Source organism: Rhipicephalus microplus, chromosome 3 (assembly GCF_043290135.1).
Source record: "Rhipicephalus microplus isolate Deutch F79 chromosome 3, USDA_Rmic, whole genome shotgun sequence".
NCBI classification, from domain to species: domain Eukaryota; kingdom Metazoa; phylum Arthropoda; class Arachnida; order Ixodida; family Ixodidae; genus Rhipicephalus; species Rhipicephalus microplus.
In genome coordinates, this window is record NC_134702.1 from 102,170,216 (window position 1) to 102,185,437 (window position 15,222).

General features: G+C 45.0%; 1 protein-coding gene across 4 annotated transcripts in view; it reads right to left on the minus strand.

Annotated features, from left to right (window-relative positions):
* LOC119172037 (nicotinate-nucleotide pyrophosphorylase [carboxylating]) overlaps positions 1-15,222 on the minus strand; it is a 31,748-nt gene that overhangs the window by 11,425 nt on the left and 5,101 nt on the right. The window contains exons 1-3 of one of the 4 annotated variants that reach the window (XR_012894329.1): positions 9,473-9,490; positions 6,349-6,567; positions 2,265-2,526 (exon numbers count right to left, since the gene is read on the minus strand). Coding sequence is in view for 2 of the 4 variants with exons in the window: in XM_075890071.1 (XP_075746186.1) it covers positions 2,265-2,519 (255 nt within the window). In the remaining 2 variants the exon portion in view is untranslated. Of the gene's footprint in view, positions 1-2,264; positions 2,593-6,348; positions 6,762-9,472; positions 9,491-15,222 lie in introns of those variants that run through there. The other 3 variants (XR_012894328.1, XM_075890071.1, XM_075890070.1) reach the window with 3 other exon arrangements.

Consider the following 15,222-nt stretch of genomic DNA (forward strand, 5'->3'; position numbering starts at 1 on the left):
TGCAAAAATAAAAAGACGCCGCAAAAGCAGGAGGTAAACGAAGGGTGCAAAGCAACCCGGAAAATCATGAATTGTCAAATGGCATTCAACGCAACGAAAGCTTCGTTTGCGTTTTGTGGCATTCGCCAGTCGTGTGGGTCACCATGCTCCAAACAGCCCGACGGGTAGAGGGGTGAGGCAGACATTTGTTCGCGGAGCTTGGAAGAGCCAACCCCCTTCGCTCCATTGTCGGCTCGAAGGGCGGGGTGCATGGCGAAGCAGCACCTTGCGTCCGAGTGACACGACGTGGTTCGGAGACCCGTTTTCGTAGAACGTGGCGTCGATGAAGGCATGCCTCCGGGGTGTAGACTAACGGGAAACAGGCGTCCATGTAGCGGCCATCCACTGTTTTGTCTGCGCTGCTTGCTTCGAACGGCTCCCCCAAGAGCGCGGTCAGCTCGAGTGCAAATAAAAGTTATGTATATGTACATCGAAACGTAAACGCAACCTTCAAGGGTGACGAGATATTTTTTTGAAACAATGTTCATTTCTGTCATCCGGTTTTGAAACATTTGATAAATGATGGGAGCAATCGCTTAGCTTTTTTATTGATTTTCTTGTGTCGTCTGTGTGTTTCTAGACGATGTTCTGTTGTTTAAACTTATTACACGTACAGTTAGGGAAGCTTTGTTTTAGATACCTTCATTGATTTATGTTTTGAAATGTTAGGCTGCTTTGAAGAGTCTTGTCAACTTACTTCTGTGTTCAAGGCCTATCATGGCACACATACGGACTAAATATGACAGGGTGTTCTTGAAAGCTTCTTTTGTATCCCAGTAAAACTTCGCTCAAACGGCCATCCAGATTTTTTTTACTCGTTTTCCTTTCAATGGTTTCTAACGCCTCAATAAGTGACTTTTCTATACCGCTTACAGCTTATATGTTCGAATATGTGGCATTAAAGTATGCTTACGTGCATTAGCTTTGAACTGTGCACTATTTTTGTCATTTTATTTTCGTATGTGTGAGACCATGGCCTAGTGCGCGAGATATGACTTTCGTCATAATGTGACAGGGAAATGCGGTGCGTCTTGCATTCTGTTTGGTGTCGTCCACGTCAGTGAAATGTTGCGCAAAAAAAAAAGAAAGTGCATTGGTGGACGACCGCAACACCGAGAGCACTCGAACAGTGCGCGTTTGTGATTTCCTTGAATAATACGCAGCAATATTCTTCATGAGGGGGCTATGCCACAAACGACTGCAATTTTCGTTTCACCCGCGAGCCCCATCTTCCAAGGAAGGGCGCTTTTGTGTTGGTAAGACGACATCCGGTGACAAAAGACGCAGCAGCGGCGCCGCCGCGTCTTCCCTACACCTGTACCGAAAGGAGGGGCATGTGTTCGAGGAAAGAGAAATGGCCTAGAGAGGGGAAGGGACGTCCCGAAAGAGATATGACTGCTTTGAAATCGGCAGTTGACGTGCAACCAGTAAGAACCGGGGTCGTCGGTGTCGCGAGGCTCGCGTAGGCGGCGAGTATGGAGTGACCGGTGCAACGTATTGAGACAGCTGCAATACCGGACACCCTCGTCGTCTACTAAGCTGGCGAGATGTTCAGCGGCACCCGTCAACTCCCCTACGTGTATCAAGAGATGGCCTGGTCCGTACGCAACTCTTTACTGTGACTTTTTAAAAACTGTTATTTTCCATAATAACCAGCTTTTCAATAATTGTAGTATGCGCTGCGTCGCACGACAAGCTCAGAAGCACAAGCATGATCTTGCTTCGTAATTATTTCTTTATATCCCTCTTTTCTTTCCATCATTTTGTTTATTAACATTCCGCGTATTTGTGTTTTGTCTGTACCTGTTGTAGGGTTCTTTTAGAGCATAGTTTGCTTTGTTGTTTTTTTTCATCGCATATTAGCGTTTTTTCTTTGTTATTTTTGTAATATCTTGCCTATTGTCCTTGTTTTAATTAAATGCTTGTTTGATTTAAATGAAATCTATGTGTCTGCTCAATGAGTGCGTCGGTTGGGCCCATGCATCACCACATGTGCAACCCCGCACGGGTTGACCAACCTCCAAAAAATTTGGGATGTACCACTTCGAGGCCTTTCAGGTGTCGCAGGCCGAAGTGTAAAGTGGAAGCGTGCGAGTCTGCCGCACGTCGATGTTAGATCGGTGGGGCCTCACCCGAAGTGTGTGACACACTGCCACTACCTAAGTGCCTGGGTCACTTCCCAGTGGCTCCCAAGTAAAATATATAAAAAAACGGCGTAGGCGTACCTCGGCCACCTTGGCGACGGGGTGCAACCACTCGCCCTCGTTGCGCAGCCACTTGATGTCGCAGTCCAGCTGAGCGAGGACAGCGTTGGCGAATGGCACGCCCGCCAGCACTCCGGGACTCTTGCACCACAGGTAGGCGGTGCAGTCGGCCTCGCCCACCACGTACAGGCCCACGTCGAGGCTGGGCTGGTCCTCGCGCAGCCAGCTCAGTGCCAGATCCTGGAGCACCGCCGGGTTGAGCAGAGAGGCGGCCATGGTCGCTCTGTAGGTTGTAGAGATCTCTTCAATGACTACGGCGTGCAGATGCTGTTCAGAACGCCTCGTTCTCCTTGCAGAAAAGAAGTGTATATTGGAGGAGTTTTTTTGTTAGACACACTAATTATGACAAGTATTAGACAACGATACAAAGGAAAGTATACGGGATGTTATCAATAGTAATTTCAGTATTATGTAGAGAAAGAAAAGCGGACGAAAAGATAACTGGACCTGGCAGGTTCGCTCCCATGAATGTGAACTTACCTGGACCCGGTTAGACGACTCCAGAAACGCGCTGTGAGAATCATTAATCATTTCACTTATAATGACACACATTTGTTTCCCCGATTACTTATCATATGCTCTTCGACCTTCTAGGGAAATTATAATCAGCCAAACACGTGCACACTGTTGTTCATCACAACCACCCTTTTAACGTGCTTTTGTTTCGCATCCCATGTCGTTTTACCGGACCTTCGGTAATCGGAATATTCTATAGACTGAGAGTGTATATGGTGAACGTCTGTTGCAGTTTACTTGTATTAAAACCTGGAATGTTATACCTTTTGAAATGAAGTGTTCAAATTCTTCAAGAGCACTCGAAAATCGATATTTAATTGGCACGTAATGTTTAGTCTACGACCAGTTCTTATGTTTAATTACTTATTTATCTATTTATTCTTCTGTCCTCTGGGTATATTAGTGTGGCTATTTCATGTGCTTTATTTTTGTTGTATGTACCATTTATTTCGTGTTATATAACTTCATAGTGTTGCGCTTTACTGAAGTGCCATTATCGCTTTTTTTTTCGCTTAAACTAGCCTATGCGTTTTCACAGTGTCCGCACACTTGTAAAAACAGATAAATCAAACTCAATTCCATTGAAAACATTGATATAGGGAATTATAAGGTTACAGCGAACTGAATACGAACTTTGGTTGGTTGTGCCTCATTCCAGTGATATTTATCATTTTTATAACGAAACTAAAAACGCGAAAGATCCCACGATGTGGGCTGTAACGAAGCAGAACTAGAAAGGTAGCCGTAAATAGCAAAATAAATATTGCAATGCACTCCAGACTTATTTATTTTAAAATGTTGTTGTGAGGATAAAAGATAATAATAAAATGAGGTGAAAAACGTTGTGGAAATTAGCGTCATCGAGAGCAAAAAAAAAAAAAAAGTGAGCTTGACTGACAGTGTCACCTGAAACGCAGATAAGTAAGAATGAGCTCGTGTTCAGTGAGTTTGAAGCCCAGAATAACGTGTTTTTTTATCTAGCAATTTAGCGTTAGTGAGATTAGATGGAGATGGAGGTGATTTTTATTTGTATTGTTCCGAAGAGCAGCGGATATAACGACCTAGCATGTTGGTATCGATGCAACTTTGTTATTGTCAAGGACTGCCATTTTTACGACCCGGCGTCACGCTGAGTTAACAGGCGCCGCTCTTCTTCCCCTGACCATGGCACCGCTTAGGCATCCAAAGAGTTTCTTCTTTTTAAGCCGCCAAGGCCTGGCGGGGGTGTTCGTCTCAAACGTCCACCACTGAGGAACAACTCTTTTGTGTCAGTCGCGACGGGAGGCAACCGCCAAGTTCCCCGAACTCAGTTACGGTTGGTGCAGGTAGTCATTCTTGAAGAGAGGAAGAAAGTATGGGCCCCCCGGGCGCACTGGCTGAAAACCGAGGTGCTATTCCCTTCCCAAGGTAGAAGTACTACGTCGGCGAGATGCAGGCGATCGCCTCACAAGTTTTAACCCTCCCCCACTTGAGAACATGCCCCGCTTATGGAAAAACAGGGTGATTGGAATATATTTTATGGGGGAGCTTGGAACAATGCCATGCGCATGGTTGAGTTGATGTCGATGGTCCTCTTTTCCTCCGAGAAGAGGGTGAGGAGACACGAATGGTTTTAAGCGCAGGATATTGTCCTGCTAATCAGTCTGGTTGCTTTTGCAAGATGGGGTAGAAGAAGATCATCGAGTATCGCTTCTAGAAGATTTAGTGTGGCGTTGTATTGACTGGCCACCTAAATTTTGCCGTTCGTCTAGTGGCGCGCAATCAACGCCTGCCTCCTAGACATTGGCACTACAACTCAGGTTAGGTCAGCCTGCCTGGGTCAATGGTCAAGCTCTTGCTCCCGGAATCACCAGCGTTGCAGCGCTGTCGGTCATCGCACGTAGGCCATCACCTGTTAATACTTCAGGAATTTTCGCGTTTGTAGCTGCTGTTTATTTTTTTAATGTGTAATTTGGAGCCTAGGTTATTACTGCTTACTTGTAAGCTCAATTACTGTTTTTTTATCTGTATGTTTTGTAATGTGTTAAAGTGTTACATTCCTTGTGGCTGATACGAGTTAATAAATCTGTCGTTTTGTTGTCGAACATGCGTCTCTGATCTCTTCACTGCTCTGCTTGCCGTACAAAACGAACTAACCTGCTGTCATTCCCACCGACTCCATACCGGTGACGGTCGAGTGACAGCTAGTAACAGTGATATATATATATATATATATATATATATATATATATATATATATATATATATATATATATATATATATATATATATATATATATATATATATATATATATATATATATATATATATATATATATATATATATATATATATATAAAGTTAAACTTTGATATGTGGGGTTTAACGTTTAACGTGACAAAGAGAGACGTCGTAGTGGAGGGCTCCGGAAATTTCGACCACCTGGGGTTCTTTAACGTGCGCACAAATCTGAGCCTACGGGCCTACAACAATTTCACCTCCATGGAAAATGCAGCCGCTGTAGCCTGGATTCGATCCCGAGACCTGCGGGTCGGCAGCCGAGTACCTCAGCCTTTATACCACCACGGCGGGGTGTAAGTTTAACTTTATCTTGATAGTTTGAGTGCTCTCATTGTTCCTGAATTGTGCACGACTAAATATCAGTAGAACAGTAGCAGCATGAAGTAAGCCTCAATCACTTAGACGTATGGCCTCAATTCCCACTATTAGTTTTTTCTCCTTCGTACTCTCAGGAACAAGCGAGGCCGTGTTATCGTCGTAAAGAAAATGTTCGCGCAAGAATTTGGGCACTACATGTACAGAAAAATCTTGTTAGAGAGCTGAAATAACTAAGCCGTGTCTTTCTGAGTGCATTATTTGTATTGTTAGGCATAAAATACGCGCAAATAAATACCGAAGAATGAAATAAAGAAGAAGCAGGCTGGCAACTGCCAAAGAATCGGACATAACACATGTGCTGCTCCTCATGATAGGCGTTTTGCGATTGAACTCGCTGACACTGGACACTTTCACGGAAGCAAATAGTTATGCCTCATCCGAGAAAAAAAATTCAGGGAAAAATTTGGTGATTGTGGCGGAATGTAAGACAATAGTTCGATGAATGAGAGATAACTGTTGCGAACTGGGTTGTTCTTTTAGGCAAACGTTGGCTGGTTTAACGCACGTAAAAGAATAAATATTCGGGCAAAGGACACGAGTACACACAATCTTCATAGCCTCGTGTTGAGCCTCACCACGCGTTTTCCCCTGTAATCAGCCAGCTTTAGTCCTTCGCCTGCAGTAGCAGATAACTCGAGAGCCCCCCCCCCCTCCCAAACTGATTACTGGGGACTCGTGGGGGGGGGGGGGGGGGGCCCTTGGTATATTGCGTACACTCAATTCGCACCTCGATTAGATACGAGGTCGAGTTCACGCGTTCTCAAGCACACGGCGATAACACCTTATATGCGGGGCGATAGACAGAGTTGCCAAGTCACTGTCACGTCTAGACGGCGAGGCACTCTGGACAGATAATACAGAATGGCTCACCTGATAAGGAAGATCAGAGACGAAAGCGGTAAATCGGTCGAGCTTCACTCCGGGAAGGCCTTGTATGTGCAAAGGAAAGCGTCGGGCAGTGCTTCGTCTCTTATAAAGCTGTATATCGCCCTGCAGTCGACTTCGGCTTCCAGCGGGCGCCACGGAGAGCGGACGTCTGACTAGAGAGGAACGGGGCGAACGGTGTCCACCCTGAGACCTCCGGGGGCGCTGCAGGAATGTGCAGTCCGATGGACGCTGAACGTGAAAGCCGTCAAAGCAAACAAGTATATGGCAAAAGAAAAAGGGGGTGGGGTCGCAGGCCTTAGTGTTGCTTCCGGTCTCACTTCCGGCGCGGCTCATTGAGAGCTTCCGCTCTTTGATCCCGTTTGAACTTTCCCGGCCTCTGTGAATTTCGCGCCGCCTTCAGCGGTGGCTGAAGGGTCATTGAGCCCTTACTTATCAGTTGGTGAAAATTGTTTCGATGCGTCGTTATCCAGCGTTTCCAGGCGCTGGGAAAGAAACAATGCAATGACGTTTGAACCTGGTGCTGATCTGTGTGTGTAGAGGAGGTCGTTGTAGTGGGGGGGGGGGGTGCTTTGTGGGGAGCAGAAATGTGTTTTCTGGTGGCAAGGGGAACCCACTGCCACGGACGCGGAGCTGAACTATTACTTAGTTAGCTATGTATGTTTCATGGTGGAGGAGCCACAAGAGAACCGAGTATTATGTACGTCAGTGTTTGAAACTTGCAGCTAATCTGGGCTTACAGTGGTTGGCAAAGAAATTAAACTGCTTCGGTGACCTGTCGAGATAAAGCCGCACGTCCGGCCCCTAAGGTGCACAATCAGCGCAAGTCGTACGTTATGTGCTAGTAAATGGAGTGCGGCTAGTATCACTCTGGCTATTTAAACAACGATGGTGTTTTAGTCAAGGCAATCATTTTCGGGAGTCGTGGTAACTCTGGTGGGCATCACAATCAGGTACGCGAGAGAGAAACTGGGGAACTCACGCTATGTACCACTGGTCCACTAAAAATCAACAAAAGCAACAGTTAGCCCAACAAACGAATATCTGCCACTGGAATCTATGGGGCGTATCAGAAAACTATCATAATCATAAACGCGTACTTGACACATAAATTGGCTAATTCCGCTGCACAGAACTTCCACTGAAAAGGAAGAGGGCACAGTTAACACATTGAACGGCAGACGCGTTACCAGAGTCAGGTTACTATGACGTGATACTTCGTTGATATAAAGGTGCTAACTGTATCACCACCTCAAAACTTCGCAAGGAGTTTTTAATAAACAGCAGTGATAGAACGTATCTGAAAAACCTGCAGAACATAGCAATGCGATAGCCTCATCAAAGGAAGGCCACTACCTTCGCAGTTTCATCGCTGCCCGTGGAGCCGAGCAGGTTCACAATTTTTTTTTGGGGGTTGGGGCAATTTGAAATAAATAAATCAGATGCGCACTTGCGAGATCGAAGTAAAGTTGGGTGAAGTGCAATGGTGTTACGCAAGACGCTTTGGCTGTCTTGGCCCATTGGGACAATAAGCCGTAAGAGAAAGGGCGGGTGGGTGGTCACGGTATTTTACAGGGCGGTGCTCAATCTTACTTTGTGTTTTAAAAAACTATGGACAATTTAGAGCCCTCTGTACTCTTTTATAGGAGCTCCATGAAGCACACAGCGGGTTCTAACTTTGTTCCAAAATGTGTGTTTAGAAAAAGTGTTTCACAATATACGGTACTCTACCATGGGAGAGCCAATAGCCGTCCCGACAGTGATGTTCCGTGCAGGGAATTTTTCCCTTTGCGAGGAATTTTCGCCTGTCACTTTGAGCCAAAGGGAAAAAAGGGAATCATTGCAATATTACAGTAATTTAAAGAATGATTATATTCTTCTTTTATGACCAATAATTAGCAGTCACAGTGCACCTTCATCTGTTGCAATCGGTTCTACCGCATGCCCCACGCAATCATATCCCTTCGGATTTGTTTCTGATATTTACGTGGAGTGATTTCTAGTTCACCATTAGTGCTAGATTTGAAGACCACAATGTGCGGTGTTCTGACAGTACATGAAATAATAAAGTCATGCTTTTGTTGCGCGGCTGTGGAGGGGCTAGTCATGATTTCAAAAGTCGCCAGTACGTCAGACACGAGTATTTATAGCATCTGTGTGCGTGGATGGGGGCGCAAATCAGTACTTCTGTGCAGGAAAATATGCTGGAAATTTTATCAACGTTTGCAAGAAAAAATCCCCAAATAGATTATATTCATGTCTCTGATTGTGAATTATTCAGCGCAGTACCGAACATCACTGCGTTCCGAATAAGATGCCGAAAAGAAGTGTTTGAAACAAATGTTTGATGATTTACAGTACGTTGTGTTGCACTATGGGAGAGCTGTAAACTGTCCCAGTTTCAAGCAAAAGTACCGCAGATGGGGCAAAAAGTACATATGTGTTTAGAAAAAGTGAGTAAAGATTTATAGTGCCAGGTACTCTACTATGGAAGAGCTGAATTTACACACGTCGTTTTGAATGTCCATGTGTGTTTAGAAAAAGTGGGTAATGATTTAGAGCACGGGGACAACTTTCTGTGGCAATGAAGGGAGGCAAAGTGGGCATGTGCCTCCGCTTCAGATTATTGGCCTCAAGGACATACCGTGGCGCCAGCTACATGATGACGTCACTCATAGGATGCCGGGTTGTGTTGTCTGCTAAAATACTGCATTTCCTGCGCTTTTACTGTGCGTACTTTTCTTTGTTTTGAAGCTCGGTGCTTAAAGAAGCGGTAAGACCTGATAATACGGGTAAGCAAACTATGAATCGGTGCCCCCGGTCGCACTTTCGTGTCTAATTTGCATAGAAAAATCGCGACTAAGAACCAGTACAGCCATGGAGGAAGATGCAAGCGGGGTCGCGAAAGGAACAGCTGCCGTATTCTACAGCTACGAATTCTATCTGTGACGTCAAAACGATCGCAGTGCTGGCCTATGGAGGCCCTCGCGGCCAATAATAGTGCCACAAATCTGTCCGTGTGTTTCACGTGGAAGCAATAAAAAAAGGACAGCAATATTTTCTACTGGTTGCTGTTTACAAAGAGACGCTGCAGACGCCGAAGAAATACCATTATTTGTCGTTGCTTTCTGACGAGTCACTTTCCATTTTTGCGAGTCTAAAAACGTCGCACGTTTTACGCGCACCCGACAGTCAAAATGGAGTCTTCAGGTGAGCAAGCGTCGCCCTGCAGCTGTTCCGACGACTCACCCAAGGAGCTTGTGCCAAATTTCTCCCACAAATGGCTGTGTAAACAGGCTTATCGAATTGTGTGCAGTGAGATTGCATGAAACGCGAGCCCGTCATTGGAAATGCGGGCTGAACCGGACTACTTCGCGGAGGAGTACAGGAGCATCAGCTCCGCCCACGTAGCCTTCTTTCATTGCCACAGAAAGTTGTGCCCCGAGCGTAGGTACTCCACTATAGCAGAGCATGAAGCCGCCCAGTGAGCCTCACACTTTGATGAGGCCCCTCACCACAATCAAATCAAATGCGTGTTTAGAAAAAGTGGTTAACGCTATAGAGTACTCGGTACTCTATTACGGGAGAGCTGAAAGCCGCCCCTAAACGGAAGTAGACAAGAAAAGCGTATACGTTGGTTCAGAACACTGACATGGGGGGTTTAAAAAAATGTTTAACGATTTCGAGTATCGTTACTCAACTATGGGAGAGCAGTAAGACGCCCCTAAATAAGAAATAACCCAGTTTACAGGCCAAACATAATGGTGTGTTTAGAAAAAAGAAGTAACGATTTAGATTACTTGGTACTCTACTATGGGAGAGCTTAAAGCTGTCCCGTGAGCCTCACACTTGTTTGGCACTCCCTAAAACATCAGTGTACTAGCATTCTTTTCTTCAACCGGGGATACACACTGAGACTTGTGTAGACCAACGCTTCGAGACTAGAAACGTTGGTGTAGACATCATGCGAACGGACCTTGTATATGTTGCAAGTGATATCGGTGATTTGTAATTCCACGCTGCTGCTGCTGAAGGGCATCAGTGCCCTGAGCAGCTGCCATATTCGTTCTTTATATTGAAGCTGTTGATCTGTTTACTCCGTTCTCCGAGGGCAACCTTTCTGTGTGGTACCTGAGAGTATTGGTGACCTTATCTCTCTTCCCTCTCTGCTCTCTATCTTTCATCTCCCCCCTCCCCCTCCCATGCGCGGGGTCGCAAACCGGCTGCTCATAGGCTGGTTAATCTCCCTGCCGTTCTTTTCCTCCTATTTTCTTTCCTTCCTTCCTTCCTTCCTTCCTTCCTTGGCTCTATGCCCTTCTAAAATCTTGGTGGTGTAATCAAGCCTTGACATTTCTTGGAATCGTTAGATTCTACCAGTGCAATAATAATAATAATAATAATAATAATAATAATAATAATAATAATAATAATAATAATAATAATAATCGCACAGTACACGGGCCTCGTGCATTTCTTTTCCATCGAAACGCGGCCGCCGCGCTCTCTCTACAGCATTTTATTTTTTGATGATAGCACTTTCCTTCAAAACGAAGGAATTTACATCAGGCCACGCGTCGCTTCAGTTTTAAGTGATATGCATTGTGTGACAAGCGAATTTTTTCGCGCGTCGACCAACCACGTGCTGCACGAGATTTCGATTGCAATGTTCAGTTGCGGATGAAGGAATCGAATTGCTTTATAATGTCAAGCCTCGGCAGAACGAAGTAACAGAAGTAACACTGACACCACGAGTTGGTTTGTCATACCTGATATTCGCTATATCCGATATTTCTTGTAACAGTAGGGACAAAAGTCAGGCCCCAGAATCAAGGCAATCTCGCTCGCGCTGGAATCGTATACATACGAAACCGCAGTATTGGAGACTTCACACTCACTGTGAAGGACGTCATGCTATTTCTATCAATATATGCAATCCTAACTGCGACTCTTGCAGTATTACTAGCATGTGTTTAAAGGACCCCTGACATGGAAAGTTTTGTTTGTGAGTTTTTTACAGTAATTTGTAGCTTTGCGTCTGGTAATGCCAAAAATATAACGTGAATGCTCTAACGCATCGTATAATTAATCCTAGTCGCGCCAATTCAGAATAATTTTGCGTCAGTTTGAAACGCCCGCCTAAATACCATAGGAAACAAGAGAGAGAGAGAAACAGAGAGGAAAGGCAGGGAGGTTAACCAAGCTTGGCTCGGTTAGCTACCCTACACTTGGAGTGGGGTAAAAGAGGAATAATAGAAAGGAAAGAGATAGAAAAAAAGAGCAGTAAGAAGAAATGAATGATTATTCAGCTCGGGACTACACAGCACGGTCTCACGCTGTTCTTTCACCAGTGCTCGTGAAGTCCGGTGGTCCTTAAGAAGCACAAGAGAACTTTCGTGGCGTTGCGCGTAGGCGAAACCGTCGCCTGAGGTCCCAGGATCTTCTATTCTGTAAGCGGCCGTGAATCCAGCTGACGGAGCTTGGCTTCCATAATGCGTCGTTCAGGCTGGTATGCGGGGCAGTGACATAGAATGTGCTCAAGCGTCTCTTCGCAGGCGCAAATGTTGCATGCCGAACTGCGCGCCATTCCAAGGAGCCAAGAATACGGATTCGTAAATGCCACAGAGCGGAGAAGCGCCTGCGACTACGTGCGCTCACCGAGGTGGACACGCTGAAACACGCTGTTTTCAAATAGGGGGGGGGGGGGGGGCTGCGGGCGGTGAAGAATGAAACGGTGTGGGGGCTTCGGGCGGGTCCGCCTTGGAGAACAGAAAAGCATTCCTGGCGTAAGCAGCCCGAACCACTTCGAGAGCAGCCCGGCAACAGAGCGGGAGGGGTGGCGAACAATAGTCATCGCGGGGTGCCTGTCGGGGTATTGTGCGCGTCTCGGCGATGTTCTTGACATTTGCAACGTCACGAGGGGGGATCCCCGCCCTACGTGAAACCACAGAAAATATGGATTGTGCCTGAATACTCGGAGGAGCACACGTCCTAACTTTAAAACCATAATAAAACATATTTTAGGCAATGCTCGCCACTAATAATCGGTGAGAGGGGGCCGCCCATGCAGGGTCATCAAAAAACACAGCATCTCGAATTTCCTAGTTTGGTGCCAGGGGTCCTTTAGGTATGACTTTATATGCCTATTTGCATCAAAAACTTCGTATGCTGCTAATGTAACCGTCTTCAGGGACCAAGTCAAGTTGTCTAGAGTAGGTTTTAGGCCTGAAGACTATCCAGAAATATGTGGTGAAATAGCCTTTGGCATTGAAATGAACCAACAAATAAAAAAAAAATCATTTGATGACCGAAACACTTGTATTCAGAAGTGGCTATCGAAATATGCTAAAGCCACAAAGGTGCGTCTCTCTCCGGTTTTACGATGAAAAAGAACAATGAAAAGAAAAAAACAACAACAGAAGAAACAAAAATATCCCTGGGTCTTTATTTTGATTGCAGGAATGTAATTTTGGGAAATGATTAATTTTATAATCTGAATATATCTCTAAGGAACAGAATATCGCAAGGATAGGCCTTCGACGTAGGCAGAGGAGTGTTCTTTCTAGTTCATTCCGCTTCGCATTACGTAGATACTGTGATGAGGTTGATGATATATCAGCAAAAGTTGCTTTGCGCGATTACTTCTCGTTTATTGCTGGAGCAGTTTATTGAACAGCGAGCGTGGCTGTGGACATGCTTAGCGCTTTGTATGAATTTTTTAAAGAAATGACCAGCAGAGTGATGTTCCCTTGTGAATATTGTGGGCTCATATCTAATATTGAGGTGAAAAAAAAATGAGAGCTTCACGTTTTATGTATCAGTATGTTACTGAGAGAGACAGAGAGAAATAGATCAAAAGAGAAAGGCAGGGAGGGTAACTAACTTGGCACTGAGACAACCCGCATGAAGTACATGTCAGACGTATTTTGATTGTATGCAACATTATCCATTCTACAATGGTCATGGCAGGCGTCAAGTATTATACTGTCGTTTTAACAAAGTTTAACTTTGGCAGTCATATCAAAATTATTTTATAAATTGGTGTAATGTAATAACGCAAGAATGCACTTCTTTTGCAGCTTAGGTAGGACGAAGCTAGCTCTTTAGTGCACGCTGGTTTTAGGCTTCCTAAACGAAGGAAGGAACGTGAACGCACATTGTTGCCGGCATTCACACAGAATATGACCGATACACGGTGGACCGAGGCTGTGTTCCAATTCTTAGACAGCACGTAGACAGTCTACGCAGACTGCTTAGAAGACCGCACCGAGCCCATGTTGTCCGAGAATTGGAACACACTTGGACAGCTTTTAAGCGATGTTGCGCCACCTCACGTCGAGAAGGAAAAGCTAAAAGAAACAAATGTAACAGTTGTAATTTCTGGCTTATTTTGTGTTGAAATCAACAACCAATAAACGTTACTCACATTGAGCGTCTAGGAAAGCGTCTGCTTGTGTGCGGACGACAATTCTGGGGAGATTTGATCTATCTGAGCGATTCGCTGAGCCGCCATCGTGTTTAGACAGCAAAGTAGCCTGCATCGTATTTATCTACGATGCGGTCTTCTCGGAGCTGTCTACTGTGCCGGCTACGTGAAAATTGGAATGACACTTAAGATAGCCGCCGCCCATTTAGCTGTCTATTTAGCCGTCTACGGTGAGTATTGGAACACAGCCCAATATAATGAACTGGTACATACCTAATGCACACTCGTTAAAACAAAACAAAAAAAAGCGTCCCAGGCCACAGGTGACTTCACAAGCTAGTTATTTTATTACTTACAATACTAATACAGCTTCGGGGTATACAGGGCCCGTTGCGGGGTGGCTTTGGCGTCAGTACATAATATGAAATGAGCAATACATGAAAAGAAAACAAGTTTTGAAGATACATGACTAACAACAGAAGAAGGGAGTATAAAACAATAAAAACAATGTACAAACTATAGAGGAAAGATAATAAAGAAAGCAAACTTCGCGTACAATTTTCGATGGATGACCGAAGTTGATCCAAATTGTTCACTTCAACCAAGTGACCACCATCTATCAAGGGGGTCACTCAACTACCAAGCGAGGAAAAAAAAAAGTGTGAATGTTTTTTTCATTTGGTTGAAATCGAAACAATGTAAAATAATTTTTGTGTCTCAAGGCGTTACCAGAAGAGTGACGCATGTCCGAGTGTTGATTTTTTTCCCCATGTGTATTTCACGATTTGAAACAAGAAGCGTATAGATGTGCTTTTTTTATTTTGGCTTTATAGCGCCCATAAATATGTGCTACCTTTTAGTTCAGAAACACGTAACACCACGCTGATTTGAGATAAACCTGGCTGCTTTAATTTAACTGGCTTATTTGATGGCTGTTTTATTTTAACTTCATGAGACAAGAAAGAAAAGGCAGCATATCCACGGAGTGAATGATGGAGAGTGGGGTGAAGCATTCGTCCGTCCGTTCGTTCTTGCTTCCGTCCGTCCATGCGTCCGTCTGTGTTACCGTTCATGCGTCCATCTGCCCGTCCGTGCGTGCGTCTGTTCGTGCGACGTCCCTGCGTTCGTCCATGCATCCGCCCCTGCGATACGTTCATGTGTCCATCCATGCATCTGTCTGTGTATCCGTTCGTCCATCTATTCAACACTCCAAGTACCACCATCTCGCATCTTTTCATCATATATTCCCCATATAGAAGCACCGCCATCCAGCGGACATTCCAAGGACTAAACGAGAGGTGGCACACGCACACTTTCTTACGGCTGGCGCTTCGTGTCTACTTCCCACCTTTAACCACCTCGAGTTCATGGTATATACTAGTTCACTGTATTCATGGCACTGCGGCCCAACGCTCGCTAAACCTTTCTAAAACTAA